This window comes from Ailuropoda melanoleuca, chromosome 14 (assembly GCF_002007445.2).
Source record: "Ailuropoda melanoleuca isolate Jingjing chromosome 14, ASM200744v2, whole genome shotgun sequence".
Lineage (NCBI taxonomy): Eukaryota > Metazoa > Chordata > Mammalia > Carnivora > Ursidae > Ailuropoda > Ailuropoda melanoleuca.
Window position 1 is genome coordinate 60,905,315 of NC_048231.1, and position 23,408 is coordinate 60,928,722.

General features: G+C 38.8%; 1 protein-coding gene across 12 annotated transcripts in view; it reads right to left on the reverse strand.

Annotated features, from left to right (window-relative positions):
- The window catches only part of OSBPL1A (oxysterol binding protein like 1A), a 241,083-nt gene that overhangs the window by 54,083 nt on the left and 163,592 nt on the right, over positions 1-23,408 (reverse strand). For all 12 annotated transcript variants that reach the window (XM_034643241.1, XM_034643244.1, XM_034643243.1 and 9 more), the window contains one exon: positions 14,396-14,552. In XM_034643241.1, coding sequence (XP_034499132.1) covers positions 14,396-14,552 — 157 coding nt within the window. The remainder of the gene's footprint in view (positions 1-14,395; positions 14,553-23,408) is intronic.

The following is a 23,408-nucleotide window of genomic DNA, read 5'->3' on the forward strand; positions in this document are numbered from 1 at the left end:
ATTATACTGTCATACAATTAGAAAAAATAAGGTTTGCCCTCCAAAGTTGTTAAGATTTATTTCCACAGTCCTAAAAATACTGTTATTCCTTCGTTCCTTAGTCATGTAACATTAATTAAAACTGCAGTTGTAATACATGTGGAGGCTTAAGACCTTTGGGGGAAAAAAAGGTCTTTGAAAACATCTTATATATGAAATATTTTATAAGCTAATATATTGAAATCAACATAATTAAAATACCTAACATTTACCTACAAAGGGCAGTTAAATCCCCAAATCTAGCTATTTTCATTTTAATAAAAGTGAGCTTTGACAGGTCTTAAAAAATACAGCACATCACTTACAACTCTTTTCTTGCATGACTGATATGGTAATGTACCTTCTACCAACTTCCAGGTTTGAATTCAGACAACACAGGAACTGCAAGTTCTCTCTGCATAACTAGAATGCCATTATGAAGCCGATTATCAGCCCGTGCCAAGACTTTGGGCTGAGTCAGACATAAAGGTGATGGGGTTAGATGACAGCTGGCTATTTAACCTGCTCTGAGACATCTTCAACTAAAATTAGCTTAGAGTCTTGGAAGCAAGTTGGTACAAGTCTAAGAGTCATATGCCTTTCTAATTATTGCACATCTTTTAAAAAATCTAACAACCTGATTTCTTATTTTAAGCTTACTGGGATAACTTCATGTAATTATTGAATATTACTATTTGGTTTTGCTATATATTTTCCTAACTTGAGATTTTTCATTTTTGATCTTTTAAATTAGAAAATATCTATGATTAATAAATCTTAATAAATCTGGCTCTGCATAGCAAAGAGGTTAGGTGGTTATATTTGTTTTACAAAAGGTTTTAGTTATTTTGATTTTAGTAAGTCAAAATTGCACATTCAGAATTTCAAGCTATTTTCATACTGGCTTTCTAAAACTTAGGATTCATTCAGCAATTTAGTAACATAGTAAGTGTACTTCCTAGTCCTGTTAATTTATCACCATTACTGGAATAACAGGAGAGCCTAGAAAACCATCACATTTCTAAGCCAAAACAGACTGATAAGAACATACAGTAGTCCCTTTTATTCGTGGTTTCGCTTTCTGCAGCTTCACTGTCTGGAAACAGAGATCCTCCTTCTGCTTTATTGTCACAAAGTCACCTTATGCTATGTCACAATGCCTAAGTCATTCACCTCAACATGTAGGCATTTTATCATCTCATATCATCACGAGAAGGGTGAATACAGTATAGTAAGATATCTTGACCCAAAGAATACATTCACATAGCTTTTATTATAGTATACTGTTATAATTTTCTACTATTGTTTATCTTTTACTGTGCCTAATTCATAAATTAAACTTTATCATAGGTGTGTATGTATAGGAAAAAACAGTGCATATAGGGTTTGGTACTATCTGTGCTTTCAGGCATCCACTGGGGGTCTTAGAAGGTACCCCTTGCAGAAAAGGGGGACTACTGTACCTATGAACTAGCCTTTCAGTTTAGAAAGAAGATGTCCTTTTGGGCAGCTGCACCCCTCACTTTAGGCCAACTTCACGGTGCTCAGCATTATTTGAAAGGAAGGTAGGGCAGAAAAACAGACCTTCGCCTAGGGACAGGGAGCTAACCCTTATCTCTAAGAGTAACTAGATTTCATGCAATGGGTGCTAGAAGAGATGTGAAGTAACTGAAATGAAGCCAAGTGAGTAGATCGTGGTAAGGCCGTTTTGACCTAAAGGAAGTGGTTTTAATGACACGGAAACTGATGAAATGCATGGTGTGTATGGCACAGAAAGGAGCCAGTGATCTTCCTCCCTGTCTCACACAAAGGCTTACTTACCTAAGCCTCACAGTGTGTACAGCTAAGGAGCAGAAAGGCATCAAGATGGTGAGCAGAATCTTTTACTAATACCTCCCCACATTCCAGAAAGGATCTGAGGCTGTTTTATTGCTAGCAATTTTATTGGCAGGGAAGGGAAAAGAAGACTTTCCTGATTATATCAGAATTTTCTTAAAAAAAAAAAAAAAAAGAATTTGTTGACTCTATACAAAGAAATGTCCTGTTTTGGAACCTGAATATGTTCCAGCTGGACAGGCAGTGCAAGGTCTGGTGAGACCCTGGAGCAGATCTGAGCGCTTGATGGCCACCGCTGATCCTTGAATGCAACTCTAGAGCAAGACTGTGTTTAATGGGCTGTGTGCTACCCAAACATTGAAGACAAGGGCTTTGGATCCCTGAAACAAGAGTCTGGGGACTATGCAAAAAATAGTTAACAAGAGAAGACACAAAGAGAAGCAGAGATGGACTGAATGATAGCAGTGCCAATACCACTCTTGCCTCTTTCCTTGGCTCTGGACCTTTTAGGCTTATTTCCCTTTAAACCACACCTACTCTTTCAGAATGAAGGTTAACAATTTGTTTGTAATCTGCTTTAGCCAGTTCAACAGCCTGATTTAACTTCCTTTTTTAATGATCTGAGATGCTTCTGACTGCTTACCATCAAGACGGATAGAATTTCTAGGGAGAGTTGAATTTCTAGTTCCTTCCTGCTCTGTGACACGTAATACCTCCATGGTGATATCCAACGTGTATGTTAGTTTCCCTTCAGTTTCCTTTCTGATTGCTTTGGGCACAGTGAAATACCTGTACTACAAAGGACAGCGTTCTTCCTCTTTCCTAAGAAGGTTTCTTCTGCTAAGAAAGACTACACAGTGTCCTAAAACACACAGTCAGATCCAAGTAGTGTACCTGGCCTTCTGAGATTTTTTTGTTCTTTCTGATAGATTATGTCAATCATATACTGAAGGAAAATAGCCCAAAAGCTTTGTTTTCACTAAGAGAATGCATAATTACTGAGGAAAAACAAGTAATTTGCATAAAAACACACCTGTAATTATTCCTGAATCCTTTGGATTAGTCTACCTTGGTAGGAAGTTGGTGGATAATGGAGATTATAGGAAAATAAAATGATTTTCCCCCTTTAGGAGTGTTTAAGAACATATACCAGATCTGTTTAAAATTGGCAGAACTTTCAATACGCTCACGTGCTCCTTTGTACGCTCACGTTAATACAAGTGGAAGCTTAAAAAGACCCAGAGACTAGTTGCATGTCCACTTTAATTTGTAATACTGCCCAGCATTGAGCCAACAGCAGATGCATGCTTAATAAAGGCTTTGGAACTATGTTATTAATTCACAGTAAATTATCACATAAAAGAAACAATTGAATTAAAGACTGGGACAAATTATCTTAAATTTCAGAATATGAAGCCTTTGTCTAGGTATATAAATCTTTGTTATTCTAAATATCTATGAAGATTCTAAATTTTAAGAAAAGCACAAAGGCGCTGAAATAAGAAAACCTGGTTTGAATGCAGGCCCTATCATTTATTGGCTAAGTGATTTGGGGCAAGTTAAACTTCCTGTGATTTAATTTCTTCATTTGTAAAATTGAGGATATAATACCTGCCCTTCCTATAACTGAAAGACATTTTGAGAATCAGAAGCTATGGAGTTTGTAAAAGTACATTATATATATCAATTTATAATCCAAATGAAAACTGCAGCCATTAATATTATGCACAATACTGCAAACAGCCCTGGGTTTGAGTACATTTGGAAGACAGCAGCTTTAGAAACTGACAGACCTAGGTTCCAGCCATCTTGCTACCGGACTGTACTTTTGTAGGGCACTGCCCATTTTAGAGATGAAACAGCTGACGTGTGCACAGATTAAATGCTTACTAAAGCCAGATAGCTGTACTAAGTCACAGAGCCAGAACGACAGCACATTAAGCTGATGGTTCTCAATCACCTTATGATCATGCTACACTTTCACCTACTAGAATCTGTGGCAATGTACTTAAGATATTAAGAGACCAAAAATGCCAAAGTACAAAAGCAAAACAATACTGTGGAGAATCTATGGTTATTAACTATCTACTATGGTTCACCCACAGAAGCCTGTTTTGCTGAGAATGGTCAACGGCCTCTAAAGGGCTCGTAACGTCCAGCAAGGACACTATTTTACATTGGCATTGGTATGACGTTATGCTCTCTCTCTCCTACCTCCTCCTAAAAGCTGGCTGTACCCTGTTGTACCACATATCAGATTATCTTATTCCATCATAACAGTATGCATTCCTGATTACAGTTATTTACATTTTCCACATTTGTCAGATGCAGCGGCACAATGCTTCCTGGTTAAGAGCCAGGATGTGTAATGAACGGGAGTCACTGCTGCATTAACAAGGAATTGGCTTTCAGAATACTTACAATGGCAACGTGGAATGACATCCTAAGGTTTCAAATCCTGCCTCAACATGGTGTTATAGCAACATGACTCAACAGCAGATTACACTGCACGATTAGGATATATTACATTTTATGCAGTCAATAGGTTTTGAGAGAGTTGGGGTTTTTTACGATTTTATTTATTTGTCAGAGAGAGAGAGAGAGAGAGAGAGCGCATAAGCAGGGGGAATAGCAGGCAGAGGGAGAAGCAGGCTCCCTGCTGAGCAAGGAGCCCTTTGTGGGAATCAGTCCCAGGATCCTGGGATCATGACCTGAGCCGAAGGCAGACACTTAACTGACTGAACCACCCAGGCATCCCAGAAAATTTTGTATAAAAACCAAATTTTTCTGAAGATTTAAAGGCACAAAGCAATAAACTGTTAAAGGAACTCTTTGTTTTTAAAACAATCACTTCTCAATTTTATTTACCTTGGAAATCCTTTTTATTATATATGGTGTTTTCTGAAAGAAGAATATTGTTCCTGAGCTAATAAGCAAAGCAAATAATACTGAAAAACTCTGTCCCCAGAGGCAGTTTTCTCCTTTAGGCAAAATTTAGATAAGCACAGCTCCAACGGGAAGGAGATACTTCAATGTATTTGTAAAGACCGAATCCCCTATGCCATCAGAAGTCAAGATGCCCAGTATATGAATTACTGGAATTAAGAAATGGACAGGGTAAGTAGAAAAAGGCAGGGCATTAAAAGACTAAGTTACCCTGAAAGATATTTCCTAGGCATTGAAAACCCTGTGTTCATCTGGAGGGTGTATGTTCAAATAGAGCAAGATGCCAAGCAAGAATGTCCATTCTATTAAATATTTAACTTCTTCCCTTTGATATTCTGAGGATTTTAAGTGTATATAAAGCAAACTTGAAATAGAAATTGGGAATTTACCTAGGAGATTCAAAAAGCCTAGGGATCAAAAGGAGAAGTAATGAGACCTCTGTATGGGGAAAGTAATCTCCAGGGACCAAGGAATGAATAACAGAGCTTTAAGCCTCCAGTCACCTCTTGTTTACACTTCTGACAATCTAAGTTTACAACCAGCTTTGTGGAGACCAGGCACGCCTTTCTACTGACAACAGAAAGAAAAGCCATGTTTCAATTTAACTGTATCGTTATAAAACATAATGGAAATCAACCACAGAAGACGTTAAACGTGGGGACGATTTTCCTTATTTCACATTTACTAAAGGTAACAATGTTATTCCAAGATCGACACTTTCATTTCAGCTACCTCTTCCCCAAATTTCAGTTTAAAGGACAATTTAAACTTCTAAAACTCATCCAAAGACCTTTTAAGTTAAAAGAAGCAAAGAAAACAATTCCATTTACCTGTTTTTGCCGAGGGTTTATCAGTTTTCTACTTTTAATAGTACCTGACACTTAATTAGACAAAATCATTATGAGTGCTTTACACAGATTTTCTCTTCAATTATCATAACCCAATAAGGTAGTCCCTATTATTACATCCATTTACAGATGAGAAAGTTAGAGTTTCAAAAAAATTATCACTTGCTGAGGTTAGAAAAGTGATAGATATGGGATTCAAACTCAGGTAGCTCTTACTAACTACATTGTTCTAATTCACTTACATATTTTTTTTCAAAGAGCATATGTACATATGTGTGTAAAATTCAGAAACAAAAGTAGGATTAACAGTGTCATTTATTAAAGTGTTTTAGTAAATGTATTTTCCACTATGTGTTAAGAACTAAAAATTCTAAGAATTATGTTTCCTGTTGGCAAACTGGGAAAAAAATATTTTCAGCCCATGTTACATTTCAAAGCTAGTTTCTCCAATGATACTATAGAGCACTGAAAATTGGTGAGTTTAGCATTCCTATAGAAAAATGGGCAAAGGATATGAGCAATTCACAGGAAAAGAAATATAAATAGACCTTAAATACACAAAAAGATGCTAAACCTCCCTCCGTTCAGAAATGCACTCTCTATAGGAACAAGGACTTTGTTCATTTTTGTAACCTCAGCATCTTAAATAGAAGAGGGGCAATTATTCAACAAAACATATACTTGTTGAATAGATAGGTAGATAGATAGATATAGATAGATACACACACACGCAAACAGCAGGTTCAAGAACTGTATGTATGCATTTTCTATGACTTGTATGAAGAAACAATATTAAATGCAATCCTAATTATTGCATTTGGAGAAAGGAAGGGGCAGGGCTAACTTAAAAAGTGAGAGCTAAAATTTGTGAAACATGCCCTATTACATTCCTGAACTTTAAAGCACATGCATGTATCACCAATTTAAAATGTAAAGAGAATCATCTCAACTCTAAATATGCACGTGTAGGCACACACACATATGTAATTTTTAAGTGTTGTAGAAAAATAACCCAACTGATTAATATCAAGGAATGTGAGACCAAAAGAATTGGAATTAGTATATGTTGAGTGGAAAAAAAAAGCAATGTTGTACAGTATCTTTTATAATTAAAAAATGAATATGAATATATCTTAACACCGCTTATATTAAAAACAAATTAATTAGGAGATTGTAATAATGATTACATTTAGGGGGAGGAGGAAAACAACAGTGAGGGGATAAGAATGGAAACTAGGTTTTTCTAAACATATTTTGTTTTGTATTTTTGACTTTGAAATCATGTAAATCATTTCACTTAACTCTAAAAAACCTAAGTCAAAAGAGAATCTCTAAAAAGCATATGAAACAAATGAACCTATCTGTGTAACAAGTTAGTAGTTTAACCACACAAAAGTGACCTTCAAACACAAGGCTGACTATACATTCCAGAAGGAATATATTAAAAAGAACTAAAAAGAACTGTGAAATTCTTTTCAGCAACCCTAATGTTAGTAACAGTATTTCTACGTGAGTATATGTGTGTGAAATTAACATATTAAAGCAAATAGGTAATTATATAAACGTCATTAGGAACCATAAATCGCAGGGCGCCTGGGTGGCTCAGCCATTAAGTGCCTGCCTTCGGCTCAGGTCACGATCCCAGGGCCCTGGGATCGAGCCAGCCCGCATCGGGCTCCCGGCTCGGCGGGAAGCCTGCTTCCCTCTCTCACACTCTTCCTGCTTGTGTTCCCTCTCTCGCTGTCTCTCTCTGTCAAATAAATAAATAAAATCTAAAAAAAAAAAAAAAAAAGGAACCATAAATTGCAAAAAAAATCAAAGGAATTAGAAGGAAAACCCTAGAATCCAAAATTTTAACTGTGAATATATTGGTATGAACTCATGAAGCACTTTTCCTTACAAGGGGCAGGGGCTCACCTCTCTCCAGTGAAAAAGACTGAGAACTGTGGCCAACCCAGTAGTACTAAACATTCTTACTACAGGAATTGTTACAGCTATATATTATTTCCTGCTAAAATGAAATGTGGCTCCTTAGAGAAAAAGCCAACTCTAGATCTGGGGCAGGAAGCATACCAGATAAACCTGAAACATCTCTTTGTATCAGAAAGCAAAGCAGCTTTCAGGGACAACCGAATTACTGTATTAAAGTTATACCTAAAAAAAAAAAATTATAACTAACTGGGGTCCTGTCAGAAGGACACAGAGGGGCTCCCTCTGACCAAAGATGGGAAAAATAACCATAAGAGGTTTATGCAACCCAAACCATATTTTCATGATCACCTCTGGACGATGCTGGGAACCAACATATTCTGAAAAGAGATAACGGGAAGTTTTTTCTTTACTAAATGGTTCTACCTAAGTAGAAGGAATGACAGAAATGTAATACGACCATTTTGCAGACCCGAATAAAACAAGGATGCAGATACTGATCAACGGTGGCTGCTACGATCATTAGGTTCAAGGCTGTTGGACAGCTTAATCATGGATGTGTCAGACTGACAATGCCTGACACCCCAGGAAATCAATCTCCATGTTATAAAAAGGAAAACCAGACAGCATGTGCTCCCAAAGGACATAACAGCAGATACACCTATGAAGTACTCTGTGCCAAACTCAAATCTAGATCTGGCTGAGCCTCTATACCCAACCATCTGTTTATAGGCAATTCAGGAGTAAAAGAATACATTAAGTGACACCATGGGAATGCAACCAGCAATATCCAGATTGTGGGTTACTCTCAGGACAAATGACCAGGTTTCATCCATAAATAACTGGCAAGAAAAAGATGAGGAAGAAGAGAAGAAATCTAGAGATTAAAAGAGCCTGAAGAGACATATAAACCAAATGCAGTATTGTAGACCTTCTGGATTTTTATTATTAAGTGACATTTTAGATCTAACGACTAAGTGGCATTTATGAGACAACCAGGAAAAAATGAATACTGTTTGATGATAATTAAAGACACTGGTTTCTTTAGGTATCATAATGGTACTGTGGTTTTAGAAAATGAGTCCCAATGTTTTAAAGATTCACATTAAATTAAAGATGAAACTGTATTTTGGATTTGATATAATTTTTAAGATAATATAGGAGGTGGGGGGGGCCGGAGATGAAACAAAGTGGGGCACATGATAGATGCCAAAGATGAATGATGGGTATGAGGGGTTCATTATATGATCCTACTTGTATATGGGTTTGAAAACTCCCATAATAGTTTCTAAAATGGAATTATGTGCCGGAAAATGTATTCTTTACTCTTCTTCATATCCAAGGCAAACAACATAAATCATTAGCTATTTGTATTTTGCTCACTCAAGCCTAGCTTTGCAGATTATGGCTGCCCTAGAAAACCACTCTCATCTGCCCACAAAAATCACTGATCTAGAATAGATCTGAATGAGCCCTTGGAGTTGGGTTAAAGTGCATCTCACTATCATTTGCTTACAGATGCTACAACTGGAAAGATTGTTTTTCCAACAGTGTTTTAAAGAGCCCCAAGCCCAAAACAGGTGTTTTAGGAGTGGGGGCAAGATAAGGAGGTGGTCCTGTGGACCTCAGCACCTGCTTTTAAAAGAGCAATTCCTCTATCTGCTTTTTAAACTAGGGCTGAAAGAGGTGAATTCTGTGAAAAGAGGTCTCAGCTTTCCTAGAGTAATTTCTGGCAATTTCGGGAAGGTAATTATCACGAATGTAGACCCCTACTGGTCTTTGCCTTTTCCTTTCTAATATATCCCAAGCGACTCCCTGGCCTAACAGTTTGTTAGTTCTAGATAAGCTTTTTGCATTTGAGCACTTTTTGTTGGGTGCCTAGCTCCCACCTACCAAGTTGTTACTGGTCCAGGAATCCCAGAATCTGTTTTAGTGGAAAGATGGGTGTCACATGTAGTCAGAGTGGCCTGTGGGCATCCAACCTGCCGATCTGTCCCATGGGTCTGCTCTCCACTGCCCCCCAACCCTGATAGCCAGCTGCAGCTCCAAGACTGCCAGGTCCGCCTCCCACGCACTCAGAGGTCCCTGGCCCAAATTCTGCGTCTCTTAGAGGGTCAAGCATCCTCCTTCTCTACTGCTTCTCCTGGAGCTTCTCACTCTTCTCCGTCTCTAGTGCTCTGCTCTCTCAGGCTGCTGAGACAGGTTTGTGTCCAGATTGCTGAAAAGGGGGCCCCACAGTAGCTGTGTGCTTTAGTGATACTATCTTTTAAATTTTCTATTTAAAAAAAAAACTACAGCCCTCTACTTTCCAGAGTAAATTAGTACTCTAGGACAAAGAGAAGGCTGAGAGTGTAGATTCACCATGTCCTTGGAGCCGCTGGTCCCATCGGCCCACAGGCCCGACCACAGATCTGGGTAGTTCTGGGTAGGCTCTTGTTCTTTCTTCCACAACTCTTGTGTCTTTTGAAAATCAGAGGTGTATCTGGACTCCTGCTAATGTGACCCTGATCACTACATGACAATAGGGAGTTACCCCAAACATTTCCTGACAGACGAGAGTTATTTTTTTTCTGTGCAGGGCACCAGAGGACATCTGGGGTGGGGGGTGACTTGTTACTAACTCTGTGCCCTGAACTAATCAAGTCTGAAAGCAGATAATCTGTCCTGTATCTGCAGGGAGATTTCAAAACCAAGATGGTTTTATTCTAGTGATTAGATGTATTCAAAGTTGAATAATTTTTTTTATCACTAACATCATTTCATTGTCTTAGCTTGTATTCTCAATCTCTTTAAAGGTTTGACTTCAACTTGACAGCATATTCTTTGTTATGGCTTCTTCTACACAGAAGACGCTGTTATCTGGCGACCTAATCACTCAATTCTAAAGCAGTCATGAAGGATAAAGAAAGGGTAAACGAAGTGATCATCTGGAGTCCTGATCTGCCATTTCAGCAAAATAAACCTTTGTGATTTGTAGCCACATTTACTAAGGAATAGAGAGAAGGCTTATTCAAGTACATATATCAACAGAAATACAAGTACATTAACAGAATCAGATATAAATTTAGTCCCTATCATATTCCTGTTGTAAGAAATTCTTCCCTACTTCAAAACAGCAGATGCTTTATATTTCTTCCCAAAAGTTTTTAAGTTTTGCTCTTTCACATTTAAGCGTTTGCTTCATCTAGAATTTCTTAATATTTGTGTATATGAAATAAGGATCTGTTTCCTTTTTGGGTTTTTTGGAGGGTGCCCATTAAATGACTATCTCAGTACCATGCACCTAAAATCCATTCTCCCCCTCGCTGACCTGCTGTTCTAGCTCTACTGCGTACACCAGGTTTCCAGATGGGTGGGTCTTGGGACCTTTTACTTCCATTCTACAGGTCAGTCTGCCTCCAGGACAACTGTGCACTAAAGATTTACCATCAGTCTTCACATGCGGTAGAACAAATGCCCTCCTTTCCCCCAACCTGGTTCTTGAGCAGTATCTTGGCTCTTCAAAACCCTATGTGCTTAAATATGTATTTCAGAATCCATGTTTCAACTTCCAAGGAAAAGCGCATTGAGATTTTAATTAAAATTACAATGAATCTGCAGATCAGTCTCGCAAAAACATCTTTATGACAATGTATTTGCCTTCTCAGTAAGTTTTAGGTCTTTTGGTAAGATTTAATATTACATTTTTTGCTACAATCTATTCCTAGGTATGAGACTTTTTAATAGATACTCTCAATACCCACCCTCCCAGTTTTAGCTGCAGTGTGTCTGTTGATGGTACACAGAAATGGAAGAAGCTGACTTTGTATCAGAGCAACCTAACTTCCTTACCACCTCTAACAATCTGTCTGTAGATTCTTATGGTTCCGTTTATTTCTAAATCTCCTGGGTATATTAGATCTCTGACTATGGCCTCCAAATAATGCTGAATAACAAAGACGACAGCAGACATTCTTGTCTTATTCCTGATGCTATAATTACTGTGCTTAATATCCAAGTAATTTGTTTCTTGTAACTTTTAACTAGATCAGAAAGGTTCTCTTCTATTTGTGGTTTGCTAAGATATTTATTAATCACCAACGACTTTTTTTTTAAGATTTTTAGAATTTATTTCTTTTTAGAGAGAGAGAGAAAACGAGCAAAGGGAAGGACAGAAAGACAGGGAGAGATCATCTGAAGCAGACTCCATGGTGAGCACAGAGCCCAACGCGGGGCTCAATCTCACAACCTATGAGATCATGACCTGAGCTGAAATCAGGAGTCCAGCCCTCAACCAACTGAGCCACCCAGGCGCCCCTGCTTTTTATCTATTAGGATGATGGTATGTTTTTCTCCTTTTATTTATTAATGCTATTAATACAGTAAATAACATTTACAGAATCATAACATGGATCCAATGTTTCATACTCTATTCTACATTAGTATCTTCTTTGCCACATCCAGAGACAGGATGAAATAAATATCCATACTTTTATCAAATATAACAACTTGGGTCAAACTGCTAACGAGTTAAAAGATTAGAGCTCTGTATACATTTCATAAATAAGTTCAAGAGGAGAGAACTGATCCTATGGAACACAGCCAAGATGACAAGAAGTCCTGTAAATATAAACCTGACTATAGCATGGTGTAGGCTAATTTTCCACAAAGCAACTCAAACCTCCCTGCTGTACTCGCTGTCTCCCTCCCTGCTCCCTCTCACCCTCTCCCCTCCCCCCACCTCACAAATGAGAGACAAGTGAGCACAAGCATGGGAGTGGCAGAGAGAGAGGGACAAGCAGAATTTGTGCTGAACACGGAGTTCAACTCGGGGCTCAATTTCACCACCCTGAGATCATGACCTGAGTCCAAATCAAGAGTCAGATGCTTAACCGACTGAGCCACCTCACGCCCCTATATCTGCTTTTCTAAAAACATCATCAAAATTACTACTGATTTAAATTATTCTTCATATTATCACAATAACTGCCCATTATGAATGCAGATTATTTATCATGCAATTGAGGGCACAGGCAACAGGGATTTGATAACATTGAATACTCCACTTACTCTCCTATTTTGAAATGAAACTTTTATAAATTATTTATGGCATATGCTTGGTTTATTTGATTAGAAAGAACTTCATGCAAAATATGGGCTTAAAAAAAAGCCCATTAATAATTAGTTTTTAAAATAGGAAACTGTTACGTTTTCTCCACATACCCGATTGCTGACAATTTCCTAAACTGTCCTCTTTTCTTTTAAATAAAGAACATTTTATCACATTTAAAAGCTTAATAAGTTGCAGCTTATTTATCAGTTTAACTCTTCTGGCGAGGTCACTACCTAGAGCTGCATTCCTTTGTAGTTTTTCTTAGTGACCTGCCCTGATTTCATTTTTGAACAATTTCACCTTAACTTTCTCATCTTACCATTCTGGGTTTGACTAATTAAGATGCAACACAGAATATATGAATATAGTAGAACACATTTCTGTCAAGTGCACAGTAACTACTGTTATGATGAATGCACACACACCAGGGCTCCTGGGCCCTGAAAAGCAATAGAGAAATGCCTCTCCCGCCCTAGGCTAGGAAAGCATCTAAGCACAGTGGCTCTTTCTGCTATTTTAACAATTATTTCAGAGATTTGTAGGTTTCTCACATTAAAAGATTTCACCTGTGCTCTCACCAGACCATCAGGACATATGACTGGTAGGCCTGCCAGGTTTCCTGTTAGGGATTTCATGTCCCACACAGAACTTACTAGCCCTGGATTCCCAAAGAAGCAGACAGAAACCGCGGAAGGCAATCGGGAAGGACACTCACTGCTCACCACGTAATATGCAACAGTACACTCCATCGGTAAGTGCGTTTAGAGGACACCCTCTCACCAAACAAAAGTAAACTCTGGTGTTAATTAGTTCGTTACCCGTAACTCGCTGATGTTTCCAAAATAAGCATACACTAAGACCATTTTGTTAGCAAGGGGCTAATACACATAAATCAGAAGTGATATGTACATTTTTTCCTGGGAGAACAATAATTGAGACCAAGTAGGACCAGAATTGTGGCACAGAAATGGAGTAAGAGTTACACAACCTACAAAAACTATCTTGTAGAAATTAACTGTTAATAAGTTCTTACCCCCAAGTGCTTTTTAAGATGATACCAGGATCTATCCTTAACCTGTAATTTGATCAAATATTTTATGAATAGCAGCGGGCACTTGTGCCACTGTGTGTGCACACTTGTGTGGAAACCAGGGAGCTCCAGTGTCTGCTGCATCTCAGGAATTTGGGACAATCTCTAGGATGAAATCATCAAGGGAATAAAAAGATACTAATGTTAATAGACAGTATAAAATGGATCTGTTCAAAAAACCCTGGAGCTTAATAAAAGTCTTTGTTTAAATGTAACTAAATTGTATCAATAGGCAGGCAATATTACCATCCACTCTTAATAAAGCCAACAAGAAGATCGAATGACCAGAAACTAAAATAACACAGGGAGGCAGAGTCATAAAAGATGTATGATGAAAAGAGGAGCCTGGCATCAATTGCAATAGGCAGCTCTGAAGAGCTAAACTGTCAACTAAAGGATTTATGTTCCCCGAAACCATGGTTGCTAACACCAAGTTGTATGCTTTGTTCCTACAAGTACAGATGATGCTCTTCTCTTCAATGCACACAGTACTTAAGCTAAATCCTTTCTCTGAGGTGGTAAGAGCAATATAAACACAGAGCGGGGAAAAACAAAGTGAATGCATGCTTTTCTTCACGGACCAGAAGTATTTTATAAGAAAAAGTCAGCAATGGTAACTGTTAAAGGCCATCCTACCTGTGTTTTTTGATGCCATTGGAGAGAGCATCTCCACCACCACAGTCTTTTCCTTCTGACATTCTGTGTTTTCTACGGCTCAAGTGCTCTCCTTCCTCTTCCAAGGAGCACGCCGTCACGGCTTCCAGTCGACTCAGGGTCCGCTCGGACTCGGACTCTGTGGCACAGCAGGTTCATAGTCAATGAACTGAACTTGGGTGCGAGGCTGCAGTAACAATGGTGTCTCCCTTAATGCACTTGGCCTCGAAACCTAAGCAGCCTACTTTGTCCTTCAACAATCCATCCGTTAACCACCTCCTTGGGGATTCCAGAGAACCTGCACCCAATAAGGCTGAAGCGGATTTATGAAACAGATACAGGCTCATATAAACTTACAGTTACACAGATTTGACACAAAGATTACTCAATTCTTTAAGAAATCATATTCAGTAGTTCCCCCCAAAATTTCTATTTTTTACATTCCTTCTCAAAGCATCTTAAGCATAACTTACCAACAAAGCATTCATTTTTTAAAAATTCACATATAAAGAAAAAGCTATAGTGGCTGTACTTGTGGGAAGTTTAAATTACATCTAATACTGTAGACAAAGGTAATTTTAAAATACTTCGAAAAGTACTTCTTCTGGTATGACATTATTTAAATCCTCAAGAGCTAAAGCTCAAAGTGTCCATATAAAATCCAATTATCAGGCAGGCATTTTTAGGATAGAAATACCGCGTTCCTAATTGGCTACGTATTCCGGGTAGAGCCATCTGCCTGTTTGGGAATACTAAGACAACTTATTTTTATACAACACATTATAGTTTTCAGGCCTGATCACATTTTTCATCTCCTTTTAGCATTCCAGGGTGCCCTGGTGACAGCAAGGCGGGACTGTGAGGTCAACAAGTGCGATGATGGTCATGGTTTGTGAGTTTGGTGAACCAGGATTTGAACCCAGGTCTTCTGACTTGTTTAATGCTCTATGTATTTCAGCTCAATGCAGCAATCTCCCAAAAACTCCAAATTGTACCTATGTTTCTATTAAAATATAAATTCAAGGTAACGTCTAACTCCCCTTCTTAAGCAGAGGCCTATACACTCAACTGTCCTCGGCTCTAGGGAAGCCCTCTTACGCACATTCAAGCAAACTTCTTTAAATGAATTTATTGATCGTCTGCCTATATTACTGCTCACCTGTTCAGGAAATCAAATTTTTTAGTGCTTTCTTTTCCGTCTGCAGCATTCTATAACTTAGCCAACATCAAGGAACCTTATTTTTGTCACATTAGGTTGATTACAGATCTTCCTTGACTTACAATGGGGTTACGTCCCAATTAACTCACCGTCAGTTTAAAATATTAAGTCAAAAACGCATTTAATACACCCAACCTACTCAATGTCACAGCTTAGCCTAGCCTACCTTAAATGTGCTCAGTCACCTGTTCAGGAAATCAAATTTTTAGTGCTTTCTTTTCCGTCTGCAGCATTCTATAACTTAGCCAACATCAAGGAACCTTATTTTTGTCACATTAGGTTGATTACAGATCTTCCTTGACTTACAATGGGGTTACGTCCCAATTAACTCACCGTCAGTTTAAAATATTAAGTCAAAAACGCATTTAATACACCCAACCTACTCAATGTCACAGCTTAGCCTAGCCTACCTTAAATGTGCTCAGTCACCTGTTCAGGAAATCAAATTTTTAGTGCTTTCTTTTCCGTCTGCAGCATTCTATAACTTAGCCAACATCAAGGAACCTTATTTTTGTCACATTAGGTTGATTACAGATCTTCCTTGACTTACAATGGGGTTACGTCCCAATTAACTCACCGTCAGTTTAAAATATTAAGTCAAAAACGCATTTAATACACCCAACCTACTCAATGTCACAGCTTAGCCTAGCCTACCTTAAATGTGCTCAGTCACCTGTTCAGGAAATCAAATTTTTAGTGCTTTCTTTTCCGTCTGCAGCATTCTATAACTTAGCCAACATCAAGGAACCTTATTTTTGTCACATTAGGTTTATTACAGATCTTCCTTGACTTACAATGGGGTTACGTCCCAATTAACTCACCGTCAGTTTAAAATATTAAGTCAAAAACGCATTTAATACACCCAACCTACTCAATGTCACAGCTTAGCCTAGCCTACCTTAAATGTGCTCAGTCACTTACATTAGCTGACAATTGGGCAAAATCATCTGACACAAAGCTTATTTTATAATAGAGTGTTGAATATCTCATGTAATTTATTGAATGCTGTACTGAAAAACAAAATGGTCATCTGGGTAGAGAACACTTGCCAGCCGATGGGTTGTTTTCCCTCGTGACTGCGTGGCTGACTGGGAGCCACAGCTCGCTGCCCTTGGCTAGCCCTAGCTCTGGAAAAAGATTCAAATGCAAAATTCGAAGTGCAGTTTTTACTGAATGCACATCGTTCTCACAATACCATAAAGTCGGAAGGAAAATCATAAGATGACTCACTGCATGTCAGGGAGCACCACACTAACAACTGCTGGGCAAATACAACTGCAGGTTGGACAACACATCTTGAGCTCTGAACTCTGGACCCTCCAAATGTTGTTAAGTTACTTGGAGAAAGTCTTTCAATGCCAGTGAAGTTATTTTTATTTTCTGTAAATATAATTTTACTGGAATTTTTAAAAATATACCTTTGTTCAGTCATATACCTTATAACAAAGAAAGAGATATTTTAATAAATTTAAAGAGACTTATTTTTCATTGCCAATTTTAGCAGGCAGTAACAATCTTCTATTGAAAAAAAAATTCAAGACAACCTGAATAGCCAATAACAAAGGACAGCTGCTCATTAGATGAAATTAGTTGTTAAAATTGCACTTACAAAAACAATACAACAGAAAAATGCTTTTAACAAAAGGCTAAGACAAAAATAATCACGATACCATTTTGCAACTCTAAAATATAGAGCAAAAAAAAAAAATAACTTTTCTCTTTTTTAAAGAGAAACCAGGCTGGTTCAGAAGTACATACAGATAAAAGCAGTAAAATAACAAAAGTCCATCTAGGGCACAGTGAAATAAGGGGATCGGTCAATTTTCTGGGCTAAGGAGATGGGTATCAGGAAAGACTACATGGGAGAGGTAGTGCCTCAGGTAAATCTTTGCAAAAAGAAGCTGGTGCTCAGGTGGACGGAAAAGCGTCGTTCAGTGGGAGCTGCCAGAGCAAATCCTGTATCAAAGACGACAACTTGAGTCTGGAGTTGGGGTTGGATTTTTCACACCTACATTTTCAAATTTGTTTCATATGAAAAATACTAAGAATTTGAAGAGTCAAACAAAATCGTTTTGTCCGTATCGGTTCAGTATTATTTAAGATGCATCAGTACTTTATAATTTAGATGTCACGAAAACCAAAAAGCACGGAAGCAAAAAACCTCAGGCATTTGTTAAATGTCACTATGCACAGGACAATGTGTTTGCTATTTAAGAGCTACAAATCATAAGACATATGTTCACCTAAAAAGAATATTAACAAAAAGCAGATATACAATAAACACCAAACAAGAGGTAAGGCAGTTAAGAGCTTCTATGAAGCAAAGAGACTTTTTCCAAAATAAGACTTCAACTTAGTGAACGTAAGCTGAAGACCTACTACCTTCTCATCCATACTACCGACCGCCAAGAGCACCCCAGAGACACACCATCAGATGGCAGGACAGACCCTGGTCCTCCGTGGCTAGTGGTACAACTTGACTCCCTCTCTTCCCCTCCTAGTCTGTCTCTACTCCACTCCCTTTCTCCTAATTCTTCTATCTCTTCCCTCTTCCAATCCTTCTTCCCAACCACCTTCCCTCTCTAATACAAATGGGCTCTCCCCACCCTTCCCCTGGAGGGCTCTAACAAAGGTCACCAATCACCTGAACACTGCGAAGTCCAATGGTCATTTTTCAATTCTTAAAGAATTACTGACTCATCCACAGTATCTGACATCGCTTCATTCATTCCTCCCCTCCCCTTACCAAGTGCAGGCACCCTGAAGTCAAAGAACAGTAAGATCTGGTCCCCGCCCAGGGTCTAGCAGAGGTGGACTGTTTTGTGAACACTTGAGTTCACTAAATTTTCCTAGGTACAACAGAAGTCTGAATGGGGACAGTAGGCCCCATAGGAGGGATAAGCCGTTTTACAGAGCGAAGGACAAGGTGTCTAGAAAGGACTATAACTGACGATTGAGCTGTTATGTGACAAAAATAAGAGCGGGGGGTGGGTAGGGAGTTACAAGAGAGGACTTGTTTTTTCTGTTCAGCAGGACCCAACAGAGACAGGAATGAGGTCCTTGGGAAGATGGGAGCGGGAGACACAACAGAGGAGTGGCAGTAGGAGTGAGCGCATGGAAATGAATCTGTGAGTCGCTTGTGAAGCTATCTAAGATAAATAAAAAGCAAGGCAGGCAGTGAGACAACGAGAATATAAAATAAAGCAAGGAAGGAGGCAGCATCCAATGCATCCCAGGAGGTTCTGGTGTCAATCACAGACTTGTCTCTGAGCATTCCAGCTTCAAAGGTAGAGCAAGAAACATGATCAACAACATGATTTCCGGTGCTCTTGAGATAAAAACGAGCTGCTTAAGAACGAAAGCTCATTACTTCTAATACTATCAACAGAGGACTGTCTAATATACACAGTATGAAAAAGTTTGGACTGACTTTATTGGCAAAAGGAGGCCATTCTCAGTAGACTCTGCCTTCACAGCAACAGCCACGCCAATCTGTCTTCAGTAGAGCCTCACTGCATATGGCGACCCACAGTTCTAGATATGTTTAAATTCAAACATGTTTAGTTAAATACCTAAAAGGTCACGGCCACTGTGGAGGTTTACTGAGCAAGGTAAAGCCTGCCCCTAGAAATAATTTTCAAATCTCCCTGTACTAATATATCCATGAGGGATCTAAGCACTTCTGAGATCTTAAATCTCAATTTTAAAAACTTCAGGTTTTTCAGTTTTGCCCAGACGTATAAATATCAAATAAACCAGACCTTATCTATCATCCAGTGTTAAGTGTCAATATAGTAATGTCTTGGTGGAAAGCATAAAGCACTTGGAGAGAGTGCTTAGTGCCTGCACTGTGGTGGTTACAGAGCTGTCTTCTAATAGTGGAAGGCCGCGATGCTCGTGCTTTAAAAAGAAACACACAGGCGGGAGGCAGGGAGGCAGTCTTAACTGCGTGTGGAGTCAAGAGTTTCAGTTTCAGTCTGGGATGACGAAAGAATTCTGGAGATGGGGGGCAGACACGGTTGCACAACAATGTGAATGTACTCAATGCCACTGAACTGTATACTTAAAAATGGCAAGTTTGATGTTATGTATACATTGCCACAATAAAAACAAAAATGAAACAAAACCCAAACACACACACAAAAACCTGTCAAGCTAAAGATCTATCCTGCTGGATGCGTGGACTCTATCCTAAGGTCCTGTCATCTCTTACCTCAATGCCACTGAGAAACAAAACCACACAGAAGCAAGACAGGTTGATTTTTCTACAGACATATTTCCAAACGCAGCAAAAGAGATGTATGTGTGTGATGCACATAGCTGGAATTCACGCAGAGTTAGCCCTTCACCATTCTATTTCCCATGGCATTTTCCCTTACAAACATACGTGTTTCTATGATAAGTAAAGCAGCGCCAAATTTTCAGGATACTTCACCACCCTCTGGGAAACTGGGTAAGGGAATTTTATGAAACTGCCCTATATTATTTATTGAACTTCTGACGGGCAACTAGGGAAATTGGTATAGCGCCAAGTAATGATGAGAAAAGGAAAACCTCATGTGGCCTTATTTGTGGCTCTTTGTTTATTCTCCACCTCGTCACAAAAGGACGGTGGTTTATTGATAATTACATTTTATAGAAAAACCGTCAGAATAATACTTTGAAGAACAAAGACATATTTTGTAAGATAAATTCCTTAGCCTACAGACAAACATTTAAAGTAGAAACTGCCTGATTATTTTCTCAAGGAAAACAGCAATATTAATAGAAAGTCTGTTTTAATGTGGCAAATCTCCAAAGGCCTAGATCTTGAAAGTTCTGTCCACATTAGGACTCAGAATTATTTTGAACATAATCTCCTTTCATTTTACAATCTCTTCTCTCTCATCCAAATAGCCTGGAAACCAATGGCTGTGACTGGGTTGACATGACTTTAAAAAATTCCTCATCACATTTTATACATTAAATATGTACAGCTTTTTGTATGTCAATCATACAAACACTCGATAAAGTAGTTTTTAAAAAACTTCAGAATTAAGAGGATCATTAACTCTACTTTTTTGAGTTTTTCCTCCTATTAGAAGGCTGAAAGAGGTCATGAAGTTTACAATGTAAACATGCCAACAATTCTTATGTTATCCTGATCAACTTTTTTTTATATGACCTTTGAAAACAAGCTTGAGAACAAATAGTACAAAGGAGCAAGATGTGGAAGAACTGTGGATAAGGTCCAAATAACCTTTCCCCTGTTACTTAAGGTAACAGGAAATGGTTGGGAGATACACACAGTCAATTTAATACTTTTATTGTTGGCTTCCCACATACTAGGCATATTCTAAAAATGTCCAAAGTAACCCAAGGTAACCCACGCTTAAAATATCCATGCCAAATTTTAACTTCACTTTAAGGTACGATTGTGTAAACTCAAATAACATAGTAAATATAAAGAACACAAAGAAAATAAATAAAACCAACCACATTTTAAAAAATTATAAACTGAAAGTCAGAATGAGTCCAGAAGGAGCTGCCAAGAGGCTACTACAATAATTTACTAAGGAAGTGACAAAATCTTGAAACAGAACCTTGGCAGCAAGCTTCAAGAGTGAGAGACATTCTAGACATAGCCTCCCTGAATGATGTCCAAGGTCAAAATCAGTCAAATGGTATAGTGTTGCTTATGACAGAGTTTCTTAAAAGTATTGGCTCGTCCTCAAGCAACTAAATCTACTGTTTTCCACAACTTGCAAAATCCGCACACATAATTGAAGATGAAGAATTCCACAAACCGCAGTGTGTGAACTGCTGGGAATCTTATGTGATTAAATTCATAGCTTCCCAGTTTGTCTTGCAGATGTCCTTGAAATTATTTTTGAGAAGGCCACATATGCATTCACTCTGACAAAGAAAATAATCCTAGAACTAAGGCTCATTATAAATAATCCATAGTTATAAAACAAAATATTTTGTTACTTCAACTTAATACATCACTGTTTGCCAAGTATCTACCACACACCAGATAAAGAGCTAGCTGCTCAATTAGTGCAGGCAAATTAAGGAGACAAGGCTGGTTCCCTCCAAGTAGTCAAAGTCCAATAAGTAAGCCACATAAGACATGTAAGTAAACATCTGCTTATACAGAGCGTTTGTGGCAACCGCTGAAGAAGTCACTTGTGAGGAAACCAGGTACATTTCCAAGCAGAGACGACATTTGAGCTGCAATGATGAAGACCAGTTTAAGGCAGAAAAAGACAGTACTAGGTACGAAGGGAACAGCAAACAGCCCTCAAGCCTGAAAGAACAAGTATGTGTCCAAGAACATCCGGCAGAGCTAGAGAGGAGGGTGGCCAGAGGGGAAAAATGTGGTCATCAGAGCTGAAGCTTTAAAGTGAATCAGCTCACAGAGTCTGACTTAACCTGTAGTAATCAGCTTGTTTTCTAGGGTGTGATGAGATCAGTTTTAGACTCTACAGATAGCTCTGATTTATCGGCGTACCCTGGCCACTCTTACCACAAACTTGGTGGCTTAAAACAAAAATTCAGTCCTTCATAATTCTGGAGACCAGAAATTCAAACTCACCTTCACTGGACCAAAGGAACAGTGTTGGCAGGACCACCGTCCGTCTGGGGGCACAAGGGGAGAACACATTTCTTGTGTCTTCCAGCTCTGGGGGCTGCCTGCATTCCTGGGCCTGTGGCCACACAACTCTATGGCAGAAGTATCCTACCGACATTCAGGTCCCACCCAGATAGATCATCTACGATCATCTCCTCATCTCAAAATCCTTAATCACTTCAGCCAAGATCTTTTTTCCAAAAAAAAGGTTACAGGTTCCAAGGATTAAAAGGTGAACCTTCCTTTGGGCGGTCATTTTTCACTCCCACAGCTGACATCATGCCACCTGAGGGACAGCTGGCAGGGATAAAGACTAGAAGCAGCCAAACCTGTTAGAGTACTATCCTGGTCTCTGGGGCCCAAGGGAGGGGGAGGTGAACTGTAAGGAAAGGCTGGGGGAGGGGCAAGCCAATGGGAAAAAAATGACTTCCACATTTGAAGTTTTCACAGTGGGATGTTAATGCTGCTTGCAAAAACGAGGAATGTAGAAGGGGGCAGAACATGGCGCCAAAAGAGATGGGAATCCTAAATACATCATTATCCTCTACGACCAACTAGTCTTCAAGTGCAGTCATTCTGGCCTTAAAAATATATCCCAAAATTTCATTCCCTCAAGTATTTGAACTCCTAATGCACGCCAGCCTCGATGCCAGCTGCCAGGGATGCAGAGTTCCTCATAGAATGTACTATCTGGTGGATGGGCAGGGCTGACAAAAACCAAATAATTGTACAGACTTTCAACTATGGGAAAATGGTGCAGGCAGCCTGCAAGTGGGGATGTGACCAAGTCAACAAAGTCCACCAGGCTTCCTTGAGGAAGCCCCTGACCCCTGAGCAAAGGTCAGAAGGATACGTGTTCACTAAAGCAATAAAGGGAGAGAACTGAAACTTTCCATTCTCGCTTAAATTGCTTTTATTCAAAATTGTCATTTCTCATCTAGGACACTAGAATCCTGAATCAATTTTTACTCCTACAACACAAATACTCTACTAGAATGTGAACTCCTGAGTAGGAACCACGTCTTTTCTTTGAATTCCCAATTCTTAGTATAATGTGATAAGAATTCTACAACGTTTACTTAAAAAAATATCTGAATCTTTATAAAACATTAATCCTATGCCCCTCTAATAATTATGTCTGTGGGCTTCCCAACCATATATAC